This window comes from Tauraco erythrolophus, chromosome 3 (genome assembly GCF_009769465.1).
Source record: "Tauraco erythrolophus isolate bTauEry1 chromosome 3, bTauEry1.pri, whole genome shotgun sequence".
NCBI classification, from domain to species: domain Eukaryota; kingdom Metazoa; phylum Chordata; class Aves; order Musophagiformes; family Musophagidae; genus Tauraco; species Tauraco erythrolophus.
Window position 1 is genome coordinate 37,451,375 of NC_141467.1, and position 21,413 is coordinate 37,472,787.

The 21,413-nt window shown below is 41.2% G+C and overlaps 2 protein-coding genes across 3 annotated transcripts in view; both read right to left on the bottom strand.

Moving 5' to 3' along the window:
- Positions 1-563: 563 nt before the first annotated feature.
- Positions 564-7,798, bottom strand: BLOC1S4 (biogenesis of lysosomal organelles complex 1 subunit 4). Of its 2 annotated transcripts, none has more exons than XM_086608522.1 (5): positions 7,586-7,798; positions 7,036-7,107; positions 5,931-6,032; positions 5,075-5,209; positions 564-1,703 (listed from the first exon to the last, which is right to left on the bottom strand). In XM_086608522.1, the coding sequence occupies exons 1-5, from the start codon at positions 7,796-7,798 to the stop codon at positions 1,605-1,607; spliced, it is 621 nt and encodes a 206-aa protein (XP_086464648.1). In that variant the 3' UTR covers positions 564-1,604. The 2 variants fall into 2 exon arrangements, with proteins under 2 accessions (XP_086464648.1, XP_086464649.1); XM_086608523.1 differs by lacking the exon at positions 564-1,703 and adding an exon at positions 4,746-4,945.
- A 3,173-nt stretch (positions 7,799-10,971) lies between these two features.
- PARD6G (par-6 family cell polarity regulator gamma) overlaps positions 10,972-21,413 on the bottom strand; it is a 65,182-nt gene continuing 54,740 nt past the window's right edge. The window contains exon 3 of the mRNA XM_086609162.1: positions 10,972-11,851. Within this exon, the coding sequence (XP_086465288.1) occupies positions 10,992-11,851 (860 nt within the window). The 3' untranslated portion in view covers positions 10,972-10,991. The remainder of the gene's footprint in view (positions 11,852-21,413) is intronic.

A 21,413-nucleotide genomic window follows, 5' to 3' on the forward strand; every position in this document is an offset into this window, starting at 1 on the left:
AAAAAGAGTATTTGGCTGTAGCCTTATGTGGTTACACCAAGTTACAGGCATGTAATTTCATTAGCTTTCACTGAGGAGTGGTAAACCTTCAAGGATTATTTATGCATAAACTGAGAAGTACCACACCTTTTGGAAATGCAACTGTTGCTGCAGTGGAACATCTAAATACTGAAACATTTAGAAAGCGAAAGAGTATCGGGAGGGGAGAGGGGGAGCTCTTCTTCAAAGTTAAATGTCTGTTCCTTTCTCTATGTTTGCATGCAATTATTTTTCTAGACTATGTTAAAATTCAGGGAAGCCTTAAATCAGAATTGGTTTTAGAATCTACTAATTTTGACTTCACAATCTTTGTTTTAATTTTCACTAAATGCTCTTTCAGATACTCTTCAGATAGAGCCTGGCCCCTGCTGTTGTTGGGAGACAAGGCCATTCCTTGCTCTACAACTGCATACCTTTTTCCTGTGCTTGCAGCACAAAATCAGCAGACATGCTGTTGTTTCCCTAATGCATCCCTTATTCTTCTGAAATTTGAATTTTGGATATTCATGGCGAGTTACACCAGCAGTAAAACAGCAGTGGTAAAATTGTTTTTCAAAAGAATACAACAATTTATGATTAATACCCACTAGACATTACACAAGGCTGTATGAAAAAAGGTTCTCAGGAAAAACGGATACCGTCAGGTGAAACGCAAGACCACAAGAGGGGTTAGAGGGCTGTTAGTTTATTGGTAACATACTCACACTGCAATCAGCACGGGGAGCCCCAGCAACCGCACGGAGGGTCGCGAGGGAAAAACGGACAGTCTGGTCAGGCATCCGAACGAGGCTCGGTCCAGGGACGTCCCCACCCCAACTTAGACACTTTTTCTCTTTGACAGGAGGTTATATATCATGTCCACCTGGTCATACATCAAAGAGTACAATGCCACAATAATTAGAAGCTCAGATCACTGTGACCTGAAGACCATCAGCGGGGGCAGGATGTTTGCTTTGTGAACTGGGACTACATCACGTGCATCGAGCCATGTCCTTGCCTCGTCGTCGATCTTCCAAGTCCTCCCCTTGCAACCCGTACGTCCTAACGTGGTGAATTTCTCTGTACAAATTGCAGGGACCAGGTTCCAAAACTTGGGAGTGCATGATTTTATGCATAAGAGTTTTTCTTTCACCTCAATCAGTACATTAGGGGGCAAGAAAAAAAATTTTTTAAAAAAAGACATCCTTGTGGTATAGCTATTTACACTTGCAGCAGCACAGACATTTATGTGTTAAAAGAACTTTATATAAAAGTATGCTTCCTATTATCTTCCTATTTAAAAAAAACCCACACAAACAAAAACAACCACAAACACAAATGCAGAAGTATTCTTTAGTTCCTTCCCCAATATAACCTGAAAATTTATACTGTGTTTTAGGAAGACTTTTGAAATAACGTACATGAGGATTACCTGAAAATACTGCCTGAAGGAAGACAATGAGAATCAGAATGGCAATATGCCATCAGTAATGCTCAGAAATGCAGCTATTTTGAGGTTAGCATTTCTTTTGTTCACTGGCTGTCTCTATTCCAGCTGATTCACACCAATCCCAAAGCAAAATTCATCAATAAGGTGCTTCATTAAGACACGGAAAATAGTCTTCAGTCTTGAAGAGGACTGGAGGTTCATAGAGCGTCTGTTGTTGTCGTGAGGAAGATGATTTCTGCAAATCAGACAAGTTTATTTCTCACCTTCTTAAAAAAGTAAGTTTTTAAAACAAAGCCTACGGAGCTAAAATGCAAAACAAGTTTTAAAGGCGTATCTCTCTAGTCGGGCAAATTTTCAATCGTAGCTCAGATGGGTCTGGCATATTCTTAGTGCTAGTGAAGAAAGGCAGCCTCCGAGTTTTGCCCTTGCATCACCTTCACCCGGACAGACTCAGTCCTGGGAAGTGTACGATATGCCAGCTTCGCAGCGGATGGTATAGTCACCGTAACCTTCATCCTTCCACAGCCATACACCTTTACCTGTTCTGCTCCGGCCTTTGCGTCCTCCTCAGCCACTTCCTTTGAGTGAGCCCTAGCCTGTGTTCGCGTTTCCTTAATTAAAAACGTCTTTGTATGGCAACACACCTAGCAAATGTTTCCTTCATCAAAGTTGCTGCCCCTGCTGAGCTGCTTCATCAAGTGTATGTCAGAATATATAGACTAGGACATGCTGTTAAAAATAATACGGTGGTGGACCGGAAAAGAGTTGTTACACTGTTTTTAAGGAAAATTGTACATGTTTCTTTTAAATATTAACTGTACATCGTTTTGCTACACCAAATGGCTCATTTAGAGAGACAACAGCAAGGACCACTACTGACTATCGTGTCAGCCTTCCTGCATGTAAATAACACTGCACTGCAACACAGACCCATGGTATGTTTTCAATACGTGGTCTTAAACAGAAGGCTTGAAATCAAGACTTCATTCTTTAAAAATTCTTTTGGACTCATTAAAGATTTTTATGAACTATTTTGCAGAGCTCGGTCAGTTTGCCTGCAGAGTTCTTCAGGTACTTTTTTGCCTGTCTGGGATGAGGAAAATAGAGTCTTCACCAATAATAAAGTTTAAAGCATACCAAATACCATTAGTATACTCGGAGTTTAGAATGCTTTTACAGTACCAAAATGAGGATATAATTAAGCATACCTACAAAACAGTTACATGGTATTTTTCCAATATTCAGTCGAGCTGTATGCTTGTACTTCGTATGAAACAAGTGCATATTCTCCTGTTACATACAAAATTGCTGATTTATGACATTTAAATTATGTCTTTATGATACCATTAATTTCTCTGAAATAAGTTTGTTTTGCCATTTGAGTTATAATGAAATATAAAAATACAAACAAAGATCGGATCTGTAAACAGCAGATATTATCAAAGTTCCCCGTGTCAGAAATTTTGCCAAATGTAAAAATAATCTCTGAAAACAAAGTTCTGTTTCTCAAAAATTATTTCCTATCCTGTACTGCCCTATGAGACAACACCTTGCAAGCACGGGAAACTAAGGTCACGGGTATTCTGCAACTCATGACACTGACTCACGAGGCACTATATTTGCATATGTGCATGAGGGGGACAATTTCAATCCAGTGAGGAAATTCATAGGCAGGCACAGTACCCACAGTTGTCTAAGTACACATGTATGAATAGTTATTTTTGCAGCTGCTTAGCCGACATTTTTACCTTTTGAGAAAGTCTACATCCTTAGTGATAATAGAAGTCTTACATTACTGTACTTTACACTGCCTGGTATTCACAAGGGAAGAATTTGGGGCAAAATCTGAAAGTGAGATTACAAATACAGAGCTTAAGAAATACAAAATACACCCTTTGTGTAAAGAAACAGATACATTTAAATAGAAAGAGAGCGAGGGGACTTGACTAAATCAAATTTGTAGCAGGAAAACATGAACTACACCTACAGTGAAAATCACGACATCGGCATAGCCTTCTTAAAGGACTGATATATTGAGCGAGCTAGTTACCTTCAGGCGTGAGGAGAAATCTCTATAGACACTTTCATTCAGACATGCTTGTGTTTACTAGTGGAAATAGATACTTTACTATGCAATACTCCGTACCACTGTGGAACAGCGACCTGCCTCTCAGTTAATCAATTAATGCCAGTAAGTTCTGAGTGTTGATTTCATTGCTATCCATGCTTAAACCAAGAAATGATTGGACATGTCAGGTTCAGCTTGCTGATGCTTTCAAAGACTTTCCACCTTATTAATTGTGGAAAAACTGCTAAGCTGACAAAGTATTCCCATGCAACACGAAAAAGGCACTTTCTTAGAACTTTCAAACTTTTCAATTGAAGATTATAATTCTGTGGTTGACAACCGTTTTTAGCAACAAAATGGAAAATGCTGTTTTTCAAGGAAACTGCTGCAGTTGTTTGCTTTTCTAATTGGTCCATAAATAGCAGCTTTGTGTTGTGTTTTTTTCTAAAAGAAAAAATGCCATCACTCTAAACTTAAACACCAAAGAAAATGAAGGAATGAGAAGTTAACTAACTTAAAGACTGCACAGAAAATAGGAGTGAACAGGTTTCCTGAACTGAGTCTTAACAAGACAATACATATTCTTTTTCCATCTATCTTTCTCTGCTGCCCCACATGCTTGCAACGTGTAGGAACACAAACACCTCAAACAGCCACAACCATCTTCCTCTCCCTCTCTGTGAACCTACTCGTTTCAGCAGTCTCACCGGTATTACGATACAGGAACCTGAGCTAGTACAGAACGAAGATGCGAAACGATAAATAAAAGAATCTGGGAGCTGAAAAGATGCAAGGAGGAGCACTTATAAATAGTGGATTGGCAGGTGATGCCAATAAGAATCAGGTGTTCAGAAGATGTTTGTGTTGTGTTTTTTTTTTTTTAAATCAGAAGGTTATTTTAAAACTAGGGCATCATGCCAGTTTAAGGTTAGGTAAGGCCTCTCTTCAAAACATAGCAGAGACAGCATTTCAAGTCTTCTGTAGAGAAACAGTTCACACGTAGGAACAAGGAAAGAGAGAAAACCGCATCCTTAGAAAGTTTAACACAGTGCTTACATGATAACTGAATTGTACGGGCTGAGTACAAACAGAACTTTTATTTTAAAAATATTGTGCAGCATAGCTTTCTTTTCCTTTTTTGGTAACACTTCTGCAGTGATACTATTAATGCAGTATGATCCTTTAACAGCGTTGTCTGTACAGGCTCTTTCTACTTTATTTGCTTACCGTCAGAGATCAGGAGTGCTTTAATACAAAGGCGTGTGCATTATACCCTTGTTTGTGCCCTTCACATTCCCTTCGTCGTGTATTCAGTCTCATTTTGGAAAGTTACACAAATCCTTGTAAGAATTTGTGATTTTTAAGTTTAGAGGTTTTTTTAATTGAGTCTGAGAACGTTGCAAAAAATCCTAATACAGCATATAAAAGTTTTTTATTTAAATTCAGATAGATATGCAACAAACTTACTGTTATTTTAATCACTTGCTGTGGTAAGTGGACCAACTAAGCTGGTCACATGGCAACAAAGGATTACTTACATTAAGGAAGGATGGTATGCTGATCGTGTGCAAGATTTTCTTGAATGTGCTTGGAAAAGCTCCAAGGTCTGTTTCTGCCTTTATGACCCGTTCTTCCAGTCCAGCTACGCAATTTCCAATCATCTTCACAAACGCCTAGTTTGAAAAAAAGAAAAGAAATCAAACTTTTTCACTAACAAATTAAAAAGAGATTATGTATTACGTGACAGTGAAAGTTCCATTACACAAATGAGAAGGAGTCAAAAACTCCATGCTCTATTTCCCTTTCACCTACAAGTCAATTTTATTGCTAAAAATTACTTGAGAAAGTTAAAAGGCTGCAAAACCAGGTTAGATCTAATAAAACAATCAGTCTTCTTCCTTTTCCTATTTGCCTTTCAAATAACTAATTTAGACTTCTTAGAATTGGAACTTCTGTCTGCCTTTCTACTAATAGTGGGACCAAGGATCTGCATCAGTTTTGAAGCTTTACCAGGGATCAACAGACCTCTCATTTTACTAGTCTCTGAATAGCTCCCAAGACAACAACTTTGAAAGATACTAAAAAAAAAAAAGTAGTGTTATTGCTTTCTGCAAGAAAAATGTCTGCCTTGCTTCAAGAAATGCATAAAAAAAAAATTTTTTTTTTAAAAAAAGGCATTTTGTTTTAGAATGCCCACCCACAGTCTCCAGAAATTCTTAATAAATTGTGTACTCTTTATTAACCATGAAGCATTGAACTCAGATTGGATACAGAGAGCAAAACGGATATGAGCCTACTTGACGTGCATGCATGCACACACACAATTAAAGCATATCATTGATTCTTCCCCCCTGTAAAGAACCAGAATACATCTAGAAGATACCAAACACATACCTCTAATTTGTCAATCTTCCTGTATATCTGTCTCATTTCTGTAGCTTTTGTGTAAATTTGAGGCAAACTTTCATTGACAACCTGTGAAGAATCACTTCGAATCTAAAAATAATTCAAAGAAATAAATCAAAAATCAGTGAATAAAACAAAACATTTAGTAGATTTCATTCTAGAAACTAGAACTGTGATCTAATTAACAGATTAAAACTCGTAGTTTAAAAATATCATATTACTATAAAAATACTAGATTAAAACTAATAAACTAGCTTCTTTGTATAGTTAGGTTGTATAGTAAGTGTCTTTGAAGAAACGCTACTTTGCATAGGCAAATATTTACAATTATATTAAAAACAGGCTGCTACAACCTTATCAGAACTAAGAGATGGAACACTTCCCAAGATGTACTAAAGAATTAAAGACAGTAAACTAAAATTTTGACTTAAATTTTACTACCTGTACATTTCCTCAACTTTGCTAAAAAAGTCAGGCCACAAAATCTTGTTTTACTGGTACTAAAAAAAAAAAAATAACATAGTAAAGTTCCCCTCGGAGTAGTGCAGGAGAACCACGTGTGCTATGCTTTAAAAGACGGTCTGTATATCAGTGTAGCTTATAGGAACTCTCCATTCAGTTCCTTTGTCTCTTCCATGTGCAAGTGAAACAAAGCTGCCTTTCTGAGGAAAAAGAGTCCCCTAAAGACAAATCTAGCTTTGGAGGTTTAGCAATCCTGATTAAATACTTTGATTACAAAAAAACGCAGAGGATATCTTAACGTAATTTAAAAGAGAAGTAAAATATTGTGCTGTTCTTTCAACCGTCTGTCATTGTGCTATATAGAATGGGACCTCATGTATGTACACAGGCAAATATACAAATACAATTATGTAAATATGCACTTATATAGCTATATAGGCATATTTTACTCCAATACCAAAGTTCAGTAGTTTTCATCCATGAGTTATCTCATTACCATATGCGTTTTCATACTGGAACCTGCCTGGACCAAAGGCTGCTTCCTATCTCCGTCTCATTTAAAAACAGAAGCACACATTAAACTGTATTCTGACTTTAAAACCACAACTAGATAGATGCAAGTTACACATACCATGTCCAACATTCCCACAAATTCGTCCACTCTGGTCAGCAAATCTTCTAGACTCTTGTCTAAGCTGTCTATCTGCAAAACAGAAATACTTTAAAGGTGCTTGAAAACACACACACACAAAAAAAACCCAGCCCACGACCCCAGACTCTTCCAAACAAAACCTCCGAGTACAGACACCGGCCAGACTAAAACCAACTCCCCACTTTGCCACCTCTCGGCTACGTTCGGCGCAGGTGACCGGACACACCGGTGTATCTCGTCTCGCACGAACCTACACCGAGGCCGCGTAACCGGGGCAGCGCGGACGAGCCGCCCCGGCCTCAGAGAGCCGCGCTCAAGCGACACCCCTTCCCCCCGTCCCGCCCGCTCCCCGCGGCAGCCTGGCTCCCTGCGCCGCGCACCCGGCGGCGGGGCCGGGCCGGGCCGGTGCCGGGGAAAGGCCCAGCCGTTGCGCCTTTCCCCCTCGGAGCGCGGCAGGCCCGGCGGCAGGCCCGGCGCAGAGGCCCCCGGCGGCTCCCCCGAGGCGGCCCGGCGCGGCGCGGCCCCTCACCTGCTCGCTGAAGAGGCTGCGGTCGGCGAGCAGGTACGCGGAATAGGCAGCGGCGGTGGCGCTGAGCGACGCCTCCGAGATGTCCTCGTCCTCCGCTTCCCCGAGACCTGAGGCGCTGCTGTGGCTCTGAGAGACGTTCCCGCTGTCCGCGCCGGGGAAAGCGCCGGGCGGGTCAGCTGCAGCCCGCTCCCCGGCTCCCGCGGCGGCCGCCATACTGCCGCCTCCCGCCCGCCCCAGCCTTCCCCTCTGGGCGCCGGGCGGCGCCGCCGCTCACGAGAGCAGAGCGGGGCGGGGCGGGGCTCCCCGCCCGCCGCGGGGCGGGACCGGCGCAGGCGCATCGCGACAGGCGGGGCAGGGCGCTGCCCGCCATTGCGGCTGGTCCCGCGAAGAGCCGCTGCGGGAGTGGGATGAGCGCGCGTATCGCCAGGGTCTGGGCACGGCGGTGCTTCCGGCTCCGCGGGCCCGGCGACGGCCGCTGCCTCTCACCGGCCCCGGGGCAGGAGCCCGGGCGGTCGCCGCCGAGCTGCCGCCCGCCTCTCGGCGAGTCGCCACCGTGCGCCCGGAGAGCCAAGGTCGGAAAGGCGGCTCCTGGGGCAAGCGCGTGTTGGGGGTGGGGGGGGGGGAGGGGGCGAGTTAACGTCGCGCCCGAAGGGGCCGCGACGCGGGAAACACAGACGGCTCGGCGTTCTTTCCGACAGAGGGTTCTGCCCGTAAGAGTCTGAAGTTCTTCTTAAAAGTTAGCCATATGGTGCATGCGAAAACAGAACCTTTTTTTTTTTTTTCCTAGCTGCTGCACATGAGCCCAAAACGTTTGCAAGCCTTAAAAGTTACATGACAAAATGGTGGCAAAACAATCAAGTATCAGCTTTGGAGCTGCTCTCGGCTTGTAACTGCAATCGTGCGCGCGATGCTTCCATGCTGATGTGCGAGATGCAACTTACGTTTCCCACTTCCTACCAGCTGAAGGAGTTCAGGTATTTTGCACTACCCCGCTTTACTTGGGCAGTCACGGAGCATCCTCCAGGCAAAGGTGTGCAGTGCAGCAGTGTGCCACTGAACCAGAGGCATCGTGGCTTTTCCTGAGCAGCCAGAACTACTTCATGTCCTCAAAGCCATGAGGTTTGAAGCAAGCTGGGCTATCAGGAGTGAGACAAACTACTTGGTTCTCATGGGAATCAGTGTTAACAGTACCCTTTAGTAAAAGCAGAACCGGGAAAAAACACTATGGAAAGAAACTTGGCATCAGTAACAACAACTGGAGGAATCAAAGTCTGTACAGGTAGAGAGAAAGGCGTTACTAAAATGGTTACGTATTCAAAGAGACATCAAAACCAGGTGTCTGTGCCACCAGAACCACCCCCCCCCCCCCCCCCCCATCAAACCATGACACCATGGGAAGGGAGATCCTTCTACAGAAAGATGTGCTTGAGCACAGGGGAAAGGATATAGCCTAGAAGTAAGACAGTGCACATTTTATTGCAGACAGGTCACATCTTCATCAGTTAAATAAGGTAAAACGAGTAACTTCAGCCAGACAAAGGTGTAACAATTTTCCTGATAAGATGATCTGATTGACTGAAGTACATCCAGCTCTTCACTTTTTTTACTGCACCAATAATCAGATTTTTTAAAAAATTAAAACCTTTGGTAAAGTACAAACACAGTTTTAAGACAAATAGGATCAATGTTCTGTTCTTACTGTGGTGGGAAAAATAAGTATAGTTCTATAACTGCTGTGATACCTAGAAGAGGTTTAATTAGAGTAAGTGAAAGAATTTCAAAATAAACTTTTAAAGCAAATCTAAAAATAAACATACTAAGTTCAATGTCCCAAACATATTTAACAATGAGCAGAAGACTGGTTGTTCCACAGGTATTCTAAATGAGCGACAGTGAATTAGTCCGCACATCATTTGTCCAGCCACTACAGGTTCCAAAATGGAATGTAATTTTTTCAAACCAAGACTTCTGAATTTTCATATCCATACAATATTTAAGAAATGTCTATTCCACCATATAAAAAAGCTTTAATGTACTACAAAGTTAAAAACAAAAAGAAAATGACACAAGCTAAAAGTAGAAAAATACATTGTAAAACATTTATATTTTGTTCCTTACACTGATCAAGATATAACAAAATATTTTAGATTAGACCACTTTCATAAATTCATGACATTTTCAGAAGCAGACAGTTACCGACTCAACAGTCGCTGTTTACCCACTAGCCAGCATCCCGTAAAGATGTCTGGCCATCGCAAACATCCAGTATATTTTAAGTTTCTAGAAATCCTGTGTAGACATTAAGCTTTATGATTACCAGAAGAGTCCAAAAATAACAGAACTATTCTAAGTTAGGTTTGACAGTCAGTCAGCATCCCTCCTCTGTATAGCAATTATCCAATCTTTTGTAAGAAAAGACCTTGTGGATTTAGGTCGCCTCAAAGGTACAGTAAGGACCTGTGTGGGCTCTGAGGTGAAGGGGACACTCCTAGCACACTCCTCCACTTTTGTTGCCTTCTCGCTTGCATCCCTAAAATTCAGATGAACCATGATACTTAAAAAACAGAGAAAAAGGGGGGAGGGGGAACAATTTGAAAGAGAAGTATTATCTAATAAATACCGAAAAAGAATACATTTACACATCGTGGTGCTGAACCTAGTTTTAAGCCCTTATCCTCATGTTTTTCTTGCCCCGTGCAGCCACCGGGCTCTGGCCTGCAGGTGGTGCTGAGCTCACAGCAATAACAGCAACATCCAACCTCGCCTCCTTAGGCTCTTAAAAATACACACACATATATATAGTTTCATTTGGAAAATGTATTTGCAGCATCTCCCTAACATTGTTACCACCAGAGCAGGAAACCACTACTTTGATAGAGCTTGTCTGGATTAGACATAAGGTCGCAAATAGGGTGTAAACAAGTTAGTGGAAGGTCTGTATGTAGTGGTAGAAGATCGGATGGCTATTAAGAAGCACTCTCTTTAAATTGGTATTAGAAAAAAAACAGATTCCACTTCAAATAGGCATGTCTGTTACTATTAAAATCTAATTCATATACATGCATGTATTAATACATCCACCCATGCATTCAAACCCAAGTATGTGGCACTGCGATTGGTAGCCTGTAAGGCCACTTAGATTTATACCAACTAAACCAAATTTGTGTTCTCACTTTAGGGTTGGGACATAAACCAGGTATTACACTCTGGCTTTCTCCTGACAAATTTTGCACTGCAGGACAGTTTTATGTCTAACTCCAGATGCCACGTTTCCTAGAAAGCAACAATTTTCTGCACCCGTGAGGTCTATGAGAATATCAGCTCTTTGTTTTGTGCATAACACATTGCAAGAGTCAATTGTCCCAATTGGCACTTAAGACTGAAAGCGGAGTTGCAGGAATTGCTACTAAAGTGTAATGACTGTTCCGTCCTCCTCGATACCTCCTCTGGGGATCACCAGACTGTGTCGGGGATCAGTTTTTAAGGAACTGAGTAATTTGTGGATGTTGCCGTTGCTTTCTCGGCCAGAGTTGTTGTTGAGCACCAGGTCCCTTTGAAGTCTGTGGCTAAGGCTGCTGCCATTGATTCGAGAGAGGCTATTGGAAGTAAGGCTGTGCAGTTTAGGAATGTGCTGAGGCTCCAGACCGCCCTCGATGACAATGTCAGCCTCTTCGTCACTCTCCATTTCATCAGGGTGGAAGTTCTGCAGCACGTGGGATGTAGGCAAGCTATGGTGACTAGCAGTGCTGTCTGTAGACTGGCCAGAGCTACCAGACATCCTACTGCTTCGAATGATATTGTTCCTCTGGTTTGCTGGCTTGACCGTGATAATAAGATTATGGCTGTTGGCAATCATCATGTCTGTGACTTGGTCAAGAGTCTTTCCTGCTACTTCAATGCCGTTAACTTCCAGGACTTCATCGTTCACAGCCAGCAAGCCGGTGCTCTCTGCCAGGCCTCCAGGAACCATACGAGAGATGAAGATACCGGGTACTTTCTCTAGTCCATGAGGAGTAACTCTTACACTGGTGCCATCGCGGATGTAAAATCCTAAGGGTTTCTCACACCCATGTCGATACAGCCTCACTCTCCTGTGTGTTTCAGGAAGAATGTCCACATCGATTATGGAAGACACTGGTCTAAAATCGTGAGGCATGCTAATGTTAATGTGGGGACGCCGGCGGAGGTTGTCATTGCGGAGTGTCACCAGAGCCTTCTTCTTCCTTGATAGTGTGTTGGTCCCAAAATTACTGTAGTCCACTTCATCTGAAAGAGAAACAGTACTAGTGTATCAATCAAAAAGAGAATAATTAAGTCTAGAGGGCCCTTTCCTCTTAAATCTGGTTCAGTGAAGCCACACTCCTAATAATATGGAAGAAATCAAACGAATTCTTCCGCTTACTCTATCTGTTGTTTCATTTTATGTCCATCAGCAACTCATTCAGAATAAATGAGTTGTTTTCAATGACTACCCATATTTCTTTTATATTTTGAGGGAAAAAGACTTCTGATTCTCAACTCTTGTTATCAGCTCTGCAGAATGCAATTACTTGCAGCTGCAGGCCTGGTACACCATCTTAGATGTGAGACCGTATTTTCAGAGCTGGACTATAATTTTACACATACATCTCAAGTGGGCAAGGAGCATATACGCATTCCTAACCCGAAAGTCAGAATCAGGGAGTATTTTAATATCCAATACACAGCCTTAACTGATAGCAGACCTTCTGTACAAGCATGAAAGCAGGGTGTGAGAGAGGAGTTGGATATGGAGTTAGTTTTTAGCCTAGCCTTTTTTAGTAAGGAATTTACATTAATATGCATCTCTCAGTACAGCACTTCTCTCTCTGGAATATTTCACTTCATTTTAGCTGGATTTGACAGCAATAGAAAGTGCTAAAAGCACCAAGTACCAGAAAGGTTCTGTGTAAGCAAGTGGCCCGGTAGAAAGAGAAGCAGGGAGAAAGAAACTGCTCTGCTGCCTAGTCCATATGCTAGGGATCACAGAGCAGACACAGACTCACACACGCACTCCTGCCCCTGGGAGGAAGATCCATAAGAAAGCAGCCTGTGTAGGGTCCACAGTTTAAGGAATTGTTTAAATATTTCTGGTATATCAAGGGCCTATGCAAAGTGATCAGTTTTAAATCAACCAAGTAATATGACAAGTTTCTTCACATAAGCAGCTCATATTGTGCTTTGTGTAAAAAATACTTTGTCATGAAGTTGTTACTGTACAAAATGCATCATTGCATTTCACATTAAAAATACCGTGCATGTTTTAAACACGAAGTGTGTACTAGCTGCAAAATTATTTCACCGTCAGTTTAAGCATGCTATCACTTTTCAGATAAACTAACAGACTTTAAGTTTATTCTACTGTTGAAGACAAGCAGTAAAATGCAAAAGTACAATTCTAGAACTGCAACTAAGAAAATTTTCTCTCTGACAAATTAACCCTGCATAGTTATGTTTGAGAAAGTAAGACAATACTTCCACCTGACAAAGGTTGAAAAAAAAAGTGTTAGTAAAAATAAGCTTATAATTACATTTTTATTTCTTGCAAGGTCTCATTTTCAAGTCAGCTTTCAAGGTGTATTATTGGCAGACTTCAATTAAGTGACATTAAGTTACAAACTCAAAGGACGCTGGAAAAAAAAGTGCTAAGTGGCAACCTGATCTGACTGAGCCTGCCTGGAGCAGGGTGTTGGATTAGCTGGCCTCCAGAGGTCCCTCCCAGCCTAAATTATTCTGTGATCCTGCATAGTCCTTTGAGCTGGAAAAAATTGTTTGAAGACTTCAGAAAGACTATTTCTGCATTCTCCTATAACTTATTTACACTGGCTACACTAACACTGTGGACATCACAAGGCATCTGGAAGGTCATCCTGAAGGAAAAGCTTCTGTGAAATAAAGATACTCCTTGGACAAATCTGTTGTGTTTAACTTCACAGTTGCCTCTTGTCTCTCCTCCCAGGTGGTTCAGAGCCATACCAACTGCACATGCCCTACTTTATTATTTAGACTGGTGAGGCGCAGAACTGGAAGTCCTTAAAACCACCCAAACACGAGAAGCTCCCAATTGGTTCCTGGAAGCATATAGACAGCCAAGACAGTGACTGCGTGGAGATGGTACCTTCTCAAGTCCACCTGGTGAGCAGAGTCAGTGCAGCATCTACTCTTTTGAATGCATGAGCCACCTGCAGCAGCCAAAGCCAAGTATTACTGCTTTTCTTTCATCAATAGATCACCATCATCCACATTCACTTAGACTTTAAGTTTTGATAAATGATTTTGAATGGTGGCAACAAATATTCTTTCCTTGTAAAGTATGGGTCCATGAGAGATGTCTTTCATCACCAGTCTCAAACACTGTGCCCTGCTCACCCTCACAATTCACTAGTAAATTTCTGTGACAGCCCTATGAAAACAACTTGAGAATTCAGATTGAGAAACAAAATTCTTCCTCATTTGAAATCGTAGAATAGTAGCACTGTACCTTAAAGTGCAAGATAACCTTTATCCCAAAATTTGAGTTTAAGATGGCAATTAAAATTGCGTGTAGGTTCATGTGTTTATGACTGTCTTTTGCAGTACTGGCAAACCAAATTCAAAAGCTGCATCCCTTATAGACTTAGAAAATTAGGTTGGCGAGTGCAGTTTATTGCACTGCAGGTAAAATGAAACACGACAATGCCCTAGTTATCCATCTATTCGCTGAAAGCATCCAGGTGCTGTTCTCTTTCTCTCTCTATGTTAGTGTATTAATACTGAATTACTTTAGGGCAGACTTGCAAAAGCTTTACCAAATAATTCACCTACAAAGATTTGTTGACAACACAGTTTTCTTCCCCTTCAATTAACAACCACGCAGAGAGTTAATTCTCACAACATGCGAGTTCGTGATGATCAGGTAGTAATGTCACAGGAGAAGTACGATGGTCCTCCTGACACACGTAGGTCATTTCTGAAGCAGCTTCCTTTGGCTGAACCACCACAAAGGCAATAGCACAAAAATAGTTGTTTTGTGCCTGTGACCTCCTCACCTGTGCTTAGCCCACTAATCTGTCTCTCCAGATGATCGCCAGCATTCCTAACCTCTAAGCAGCTTCAAAACAACTACCTCCTTTAATAAAAAAAAGCCCAGCTTACCACAAAAATGCTATCTTTTTCCTCCAAACGTAATCCCTGCTTCTGCCTGGTTCATAAGTGATACAGGCTACTCTCAGTGTTGGACCACTGACTGTTCTTGGATTTAGTATTTCAGGGCTGGATCAAGTTAAAAAATGAAGTCCATGTCCTGTTGATGACTGGATTTTTTGTTTCTAAAACAGTGTCAGGCATTAGTTTCCAACTCTGACCCTAAATAGGATTACATATGAGAAGGATGAAGTCCCAATTTTAACAGGTAAAACTGTTAAAACCTATTATTAGGTTGGAGAAATGAGAGCTAATTTGAAGAGCTTCTACCAAAAAAAAAAAAACAACCAAAACCACGAATTAATTATATTTTCTAAATAGAAAAGCTAAAGTTAAAAAAGCTAAAAAAACAAAACTGAATTAACTCTATTTTCTAGAAAAACCTAAAGTACAGAACACATGCTCCTTGATAATACAGGGATTATTACATTATTTGTATTCGAGATGACCTGCTCACTAGCAGTTACGCTTGCTTGGGACTTCATCTCAAAATAAAAAATTAGAAGAAACAAACCCAGAAGAAAACAGCCACACACCCCTGCTATTCAGAGCCACTACTCTTGCTGCAGGAATAAAGCAAAGCATCTCTGCTGAACTTTAACATCAGCTGTTGCTGTAGCAGCAGAAAGTCATCACTTCTTAGCATAATGAAAAATCAAAAAGAAAATTCCTTCCTCACAAGGGAACTGAGAGAAGCCGGCCAATATTGCTCCTTTTTATCAACTGTGGGGTGGTCAAACAGTGGTGTATTCCCTATTTCCAGCAATATACTGTGCAGCTGGCACATCAGACAAATTAAAACTGTATCATTGCATAATTTACAATGACACACTGTTGATGAAGGTCAGTAACTTGTTGGTAGGTTTTGAGTTTCTCACCATATAGGATTGCAATCAGGAATGCCATTTTAGCTAATGGAACAGACTATGCTTGATGCCAGGTCTCGTGAAGACCAGTATATACCACATGGAACCAGACAGAGCTCATTTTTCATGTTTCGTTTGTTGCAATATCAAATTCTCCTTTTGCAGAGCAAAACGTCTACAGAAATCTGCACGCACGCTGGCAGGAGAAATGCCACCAAGCGGCACATCTGAACAGTGCTTAAAGCCTCCTGTTTTACAGGGTGTCATGTTTTCCTATGTTTTCGATGAGGCTGGAGTGAAACGTTACATGCAGGTGAGAGAGGGTGAATTAGTCTTTTAGATGCCGAATATGACCCCCATTTCTTAGAACGGGGCAGATTACATGGAGCATTTTCATGTACAAGATGTAGTGCTTTCAGATGAAGATGTACTAGGAGCTGGACAGATAATCCTGGATAACCACTAAACTTTGGAAGACTGGAACCTGAATTTTACTTGTGCCCATTATTTGCTTCCTACTGAAGACACTGTTCCTGTAAAAAGAGGTGAACAATAACATCTAACTCAGTTGGAGAAGGAATCCTCAGCTTTCCAGTTCTGTTCTACATGAAACCGCAACCCAAAGCTACACAAAAAAATACCTCCGATTCCTCTGTAGGTACTGAATATTATGGCAACTCTTCTCTGCAAAAGCTTCAGGTTTTGGTACATTTTAAGAAACGTTTTGTTATCTGGCAATGAGTTACATAAAACCTTAAGTATTTTGGCTGCATCCTTTCTGCTAATATGTGTTTATTTTCCCTTTTTTTTTTTCTCTTAAATAGTCACTACCCACTTACGAGGACCTTTCTGTTAGAGAAGATGCACGTTACAGATCTCTTCATGCAGAGATGTACTTGTGCTTACTTTCTTGACAGCAGTGGTGGTGGCGGTTTTGTCTTTTTTTTTCTTGAACTAGTGGAACTAGCTCCACTTGTACAGCAACAGTAAAATCCATTAAAAGGAGGTTTTCACTTCCAAGCATAAATGTTTCACTGTCAAAATATTACTGTTTTTTAAACAGATGTAGAAAGTTATAGATGGTAACATCTTTGAGGTACTCTTCTAACAATTCTGTAGTCAGCCGGTGACTTTATAGAGTACATTATACCTTCCTGGTGGGCATCATTACTCCCAAAGTTAAGTCATACAGTATATAACAGCAAAGCATACTTAAAGGTCTATTTATAAGGGAAAGAAAACTGCTTAGAGCATCTGGTTGTAGCCAAAAGAGTATTGTATTTCTTTAATTTACATGAAACAAGAAATTATAGACCTTCTGAAAAAAACACCAGGAGCACCAGTCCCACTGCTTGGACAGCTGCTTTTCATAGGAGCAGCCTGCCAGATGAAATACCAAAGCTTAGCCAGATAAGATTGTATAAACAAGCTGAATTCCACAGAGAAGCAGACTGCCAGGCTCCTATAGGAACAGTTCATTTCAGACTCTACTTTTTCAGTGTACATGCACTCATGGCTTATTATTTCCTCTGGGAACTGTGGAACATTAGTTGACAGCTTTGGAAAGTACTTCAAAGACAAAATTACTTCCACTAGGGAGAGCAGCACTTCAGGCAGCTTGGGAAGGAGGCCAATGAGTCATTAATAGTGAAGGGTAACCCCTCCATCCAACAGATCTCTATTACTGAGCATTCAAATTAGCAGCAGTCATAAAACTGTTTCAAGGGAACGTGTCATGTTTAACCCTTCTCCCTTTCTGCGTCCCAGCTACAAACACTGTCCATGTTTGACCCAAGTTGCATTCAGTGTCTATTTTCTCAGAAAGATCAAAACCAGAAGCATTTGTGAAAGCAGTCAGACAACAAATAAGCTGGCAGTCTCTCATTTGTGACCTCTAAGACTGACAACATGCAAAGGGATTTAAGAGGAAACAGATACAAAGTGAACTATGGCTTGCGAGGAGGTCCAGTGCCAATATCACTCATCAAGGAGTATTTAATGGAGGGAAAATAAGGTTATCTGAATGCTAACATGGCATTCTGTGCGTTACAGGAATATTAAAAAAATCCAGGTATTGCTGCTGCCAGCAACCTCTGGGTGAACCAATCTGAAAAACACACAGTAGGTAAAGTAGTTGTAGCTGCTATTCCATCAAAAGTCAAGTAACATATCCCACACAATGCACAGGCACACACTTCCTCTCTCTCTCCCTTCATATCACCATATCACAAAGAACTGGACACAATCTCATCAACGTTTAGAAGACTACCTAAACATTAACCTGTGATATTCAACAGGGCTTTTGAAACACAAAAGATGTAAAGGAACAGGTTCGAATTAACAAGAGAGCACATCATCCTTGATATCCTTAATCTCAATCCTTTAGTTTCTGAAACAAATCTTCCCAAACACTTGTTTGTAGACTGTAAACTCACTGACATTTTCAAGAAGAAATTTCACCAAATAACTACACTAGAAAGAAAATTTGAGAACATCATCCTACTATAGTCTACCCCTACTAAACCTAGCAAACTGCAGTTTTGCAAAAGGCAACCTTCATTCTCTAGTCAGTCAGAATTAAAAAGATAGATTTGCCCTTCTACTTAGGAAGTGTTCATTAGCAGGTTGGGATTAAAATTTAAGGAACACAAATGTGTCTCTCTACTCCTAGCACATTTATGAACTCAATATATCCTGCTCTCTTTCAAGAAAGTGAAGGTTATTTTGTTCCTTGGTCCAGCGTGTTACAGCAAGCAAAACTATAATTGCATTAGGCTCAGTCTCTGTTTACAGTGCATAAGAAATGCATAAGAAACATTTTTAGGCTGCTTGCCTTGAGGATGGAGACAACCCCTTGGGAATTTAGCCTGTGCTGCTGGTGTGGCCTCCTGCACTTCTCACTGCTTATCATCAGAGGCCACTGTTCCCTTGCTGAACCTCTTCCCTTCGCTACAGAGGCCTTTATTTTTGACTCACTGCACTCCTCCAAAGGAGCAGAAGCTGTTGCTCGACCTGCAAGTTTGCCCCATGAAATAAGTGAGGCATTTGAAGGAGAAGGGTGCTACCAAACGTAAGGAAGTGCTCAGGCCTATACCTCCCAAAGCTATCCTCAATCTCAGAAACATCCAAACCCAGCTCCTCAAATTAGCCCAAAAGCCAGCTATGGGTCTCCAAATTTTAGAGGTGAAGTTGTGGATGGTATTTACTAGGTCTGTATTTACTAGGATTGTCAGAGTCTTCCTCCTCTTTAAGTTTCAGATGTGACGACTTTTCTACCATAAAACATGACAGAAACAGTGTTTCTCGCTTTGTTTCCCTCCACAAACTACTGTATGTCAAAGTTACATTATTGCACCATTAGAAAATGGTGACTTTTGAGCTTTGGCTTTGTTGTCGTTCTGTGGTGGTTTTTCGTTGGTGTTTATTATTTAATATTTCTCTTTTCCCACATGGAGGTAGTGGGAAGTTGGGAGAAGATATGTTTCTTTTGTACATCTCAGACATCAGTTCTTACTGTGTTCATCCCAAGGTCGCAGGTGCTGCTATGGAGTCTGTATCAGTGAGTTGTTTTCCCAGGCTGGTCAGTGCTGAGCGGACACCCAGCAGCAGTAATGGGTGGGTGATGCATGCAGCAGAGTAACAGCATCACCTGTCAGCAGTTCTGCTGGCCCAAGCCTGACAAATCAAGCCTACCACCATGCTCCAAATAACTCCCAGAAGCCATCAAAAATTGTGTTCATTCAGCTGATGGTATCAAAATGGGAGGGCTATCAATCCTATTCATAGATGCTTAGGAAAAAAAAAAAAAAACAAAAAACAACCACAAAACACCACCCCTTCCCCCAAATCCCAACAACCACCACTCTCCAACCTATAATTACCTGCTGCAACCTCTCCAGCAAGTCATCATTATAAACTTTACAGTTTTAAGTTATAAAAAAGCAACCCTTTAATTATATTATTTTACCCACTCCATTTTTGACCTGCAACAAGCACACTCTTCTATTCACTTAGAAGATCAGACAATTGAGGGGAGCACCATTTGCTCCCCATACAGGCACAAAAGGAATCTCTTCTTTCAGAAAGAAAATGTGTATTATGTAACGCAAAGCAAAATGAAGCAAAATGAGAGACCCAACTACAATAACTCCTACTATGCACTGCAGATACAGTAAAAAAAATAATCTTATTAATGACACACAAAAACCTGGATTTTATTAAGTATTCTGCAAGTATTGAATGTAACTGTTTCCCAGCTAGTAGTAGAAACATAGTTACTTTTTGCACAAGTCTAAAGTTTGGAAGATAAGATAGGTAAACAGAGTTGACAGATTGAACCAAAGAGCAAATTCAGGAAAATATGTTTTTTGCAGCTGCAATATTTGGTAAAAAACACTGCAAGTAATAAAAAAAAACAAAACAAAACAAAACACAACACGAAATCCACCTCAGGATCATATTCATTCAGAATACAAATTTTATACCTCTAACAAGAAACAAAAATTTTTGTCTACAGTAGTCTCAGAAGCAGCTGCAAACAAAGCTTGGAAAGGCAGCACGAAAGAAAGGTAGTACAAAATAAAGGTGGTATACTTGTAGCAGACTATTCACACAGCCATATGTTAAAGAAGAAGGTTTTGAAGAACTGCAGTACTGAAGCTGATCAGAAGCATCAACCTACAGCCCTTGGTACTAAAACAGCCTTTTTGTCCTTTCAAAAGTAACTTCATTGGCATTGAAGGCCATTTCAGGGCTCTGCTCAACAGCCAGCAGAGGTGAGCGGCACTGGGGAGGCAGGACTCGCACTACCCAGCCAACACAGCCTGCAGCTCGCCCAAGGGAAAACGGAATCTAACCTGGAATTCACACTCCCTCCTGCCCTCCTCTTCTCTGCTGGGTGCTCTCCTCCTCTCCAGTCCAGAGTGACCCTCCCCTCCCCAGCTAAAAGCAAAACTGACAATAATCAAGAATTGTCTGTTATCCTGTATTCAGGTATCTGCTGATCGCATTTCTGTAGTACACACAAGTGTTTTTTTCTGTTTCCAAGGAAAAGAGATCCCAGAGTTGGGAGCACTAGCTTTGGATGAGGTATACCTGCAGACCTCCTCCGTGACTGGCTGAGCTACCAAATTCAGTGGGCTTTATCCCCTGCACTTCCTTATGATTCTTTCCTACTTTCAAGAAAACTGCAGCATTGCCAGGTCATGCACTTTAAAAAGACTTGAGAGATCTCACAACCATAGCAGTGGGGACATTCGACTGTTGCAAACATTTCATCTATGAGATACAAGGGTACTACCAAGACAGACTGTTTTCTGTTCTGAAGTAATTCTTTCTCATGCATTCTTTTGCTGAGTAACATCTTATTCATCCCAAGCTAGTTCAGACAGGCAAGCTAGAAAGTGTCTTTTTGCTTATACTTCTAAATTCCCAGTAAATGTAACTAAAAAAAAAAAAGAAATCCCCAAACTTTGGAGAAGTTCATATTTAATGAAGATTTACATCTCAAAGAAATAAATGGCAGTTTCTTCCAAACTCATTACCCTGGATTGTTCTAAAAAGTTGCTACCACAGCTTCTCAGAGAAAGATGCGCTCTTACGCAGTTAAAATTCTTCTAGGATGCATTTTCTCCCTTCAGAAAAAGGACACAATCATGTTTTTATAGCTTCACTGTTGCAGTGTGATAATACCACATACATCCTGCAATGGTGGGGAGGGAGAGAAAAACATTTACAGTGCTTTACAAAGCACTTTTCTGGTT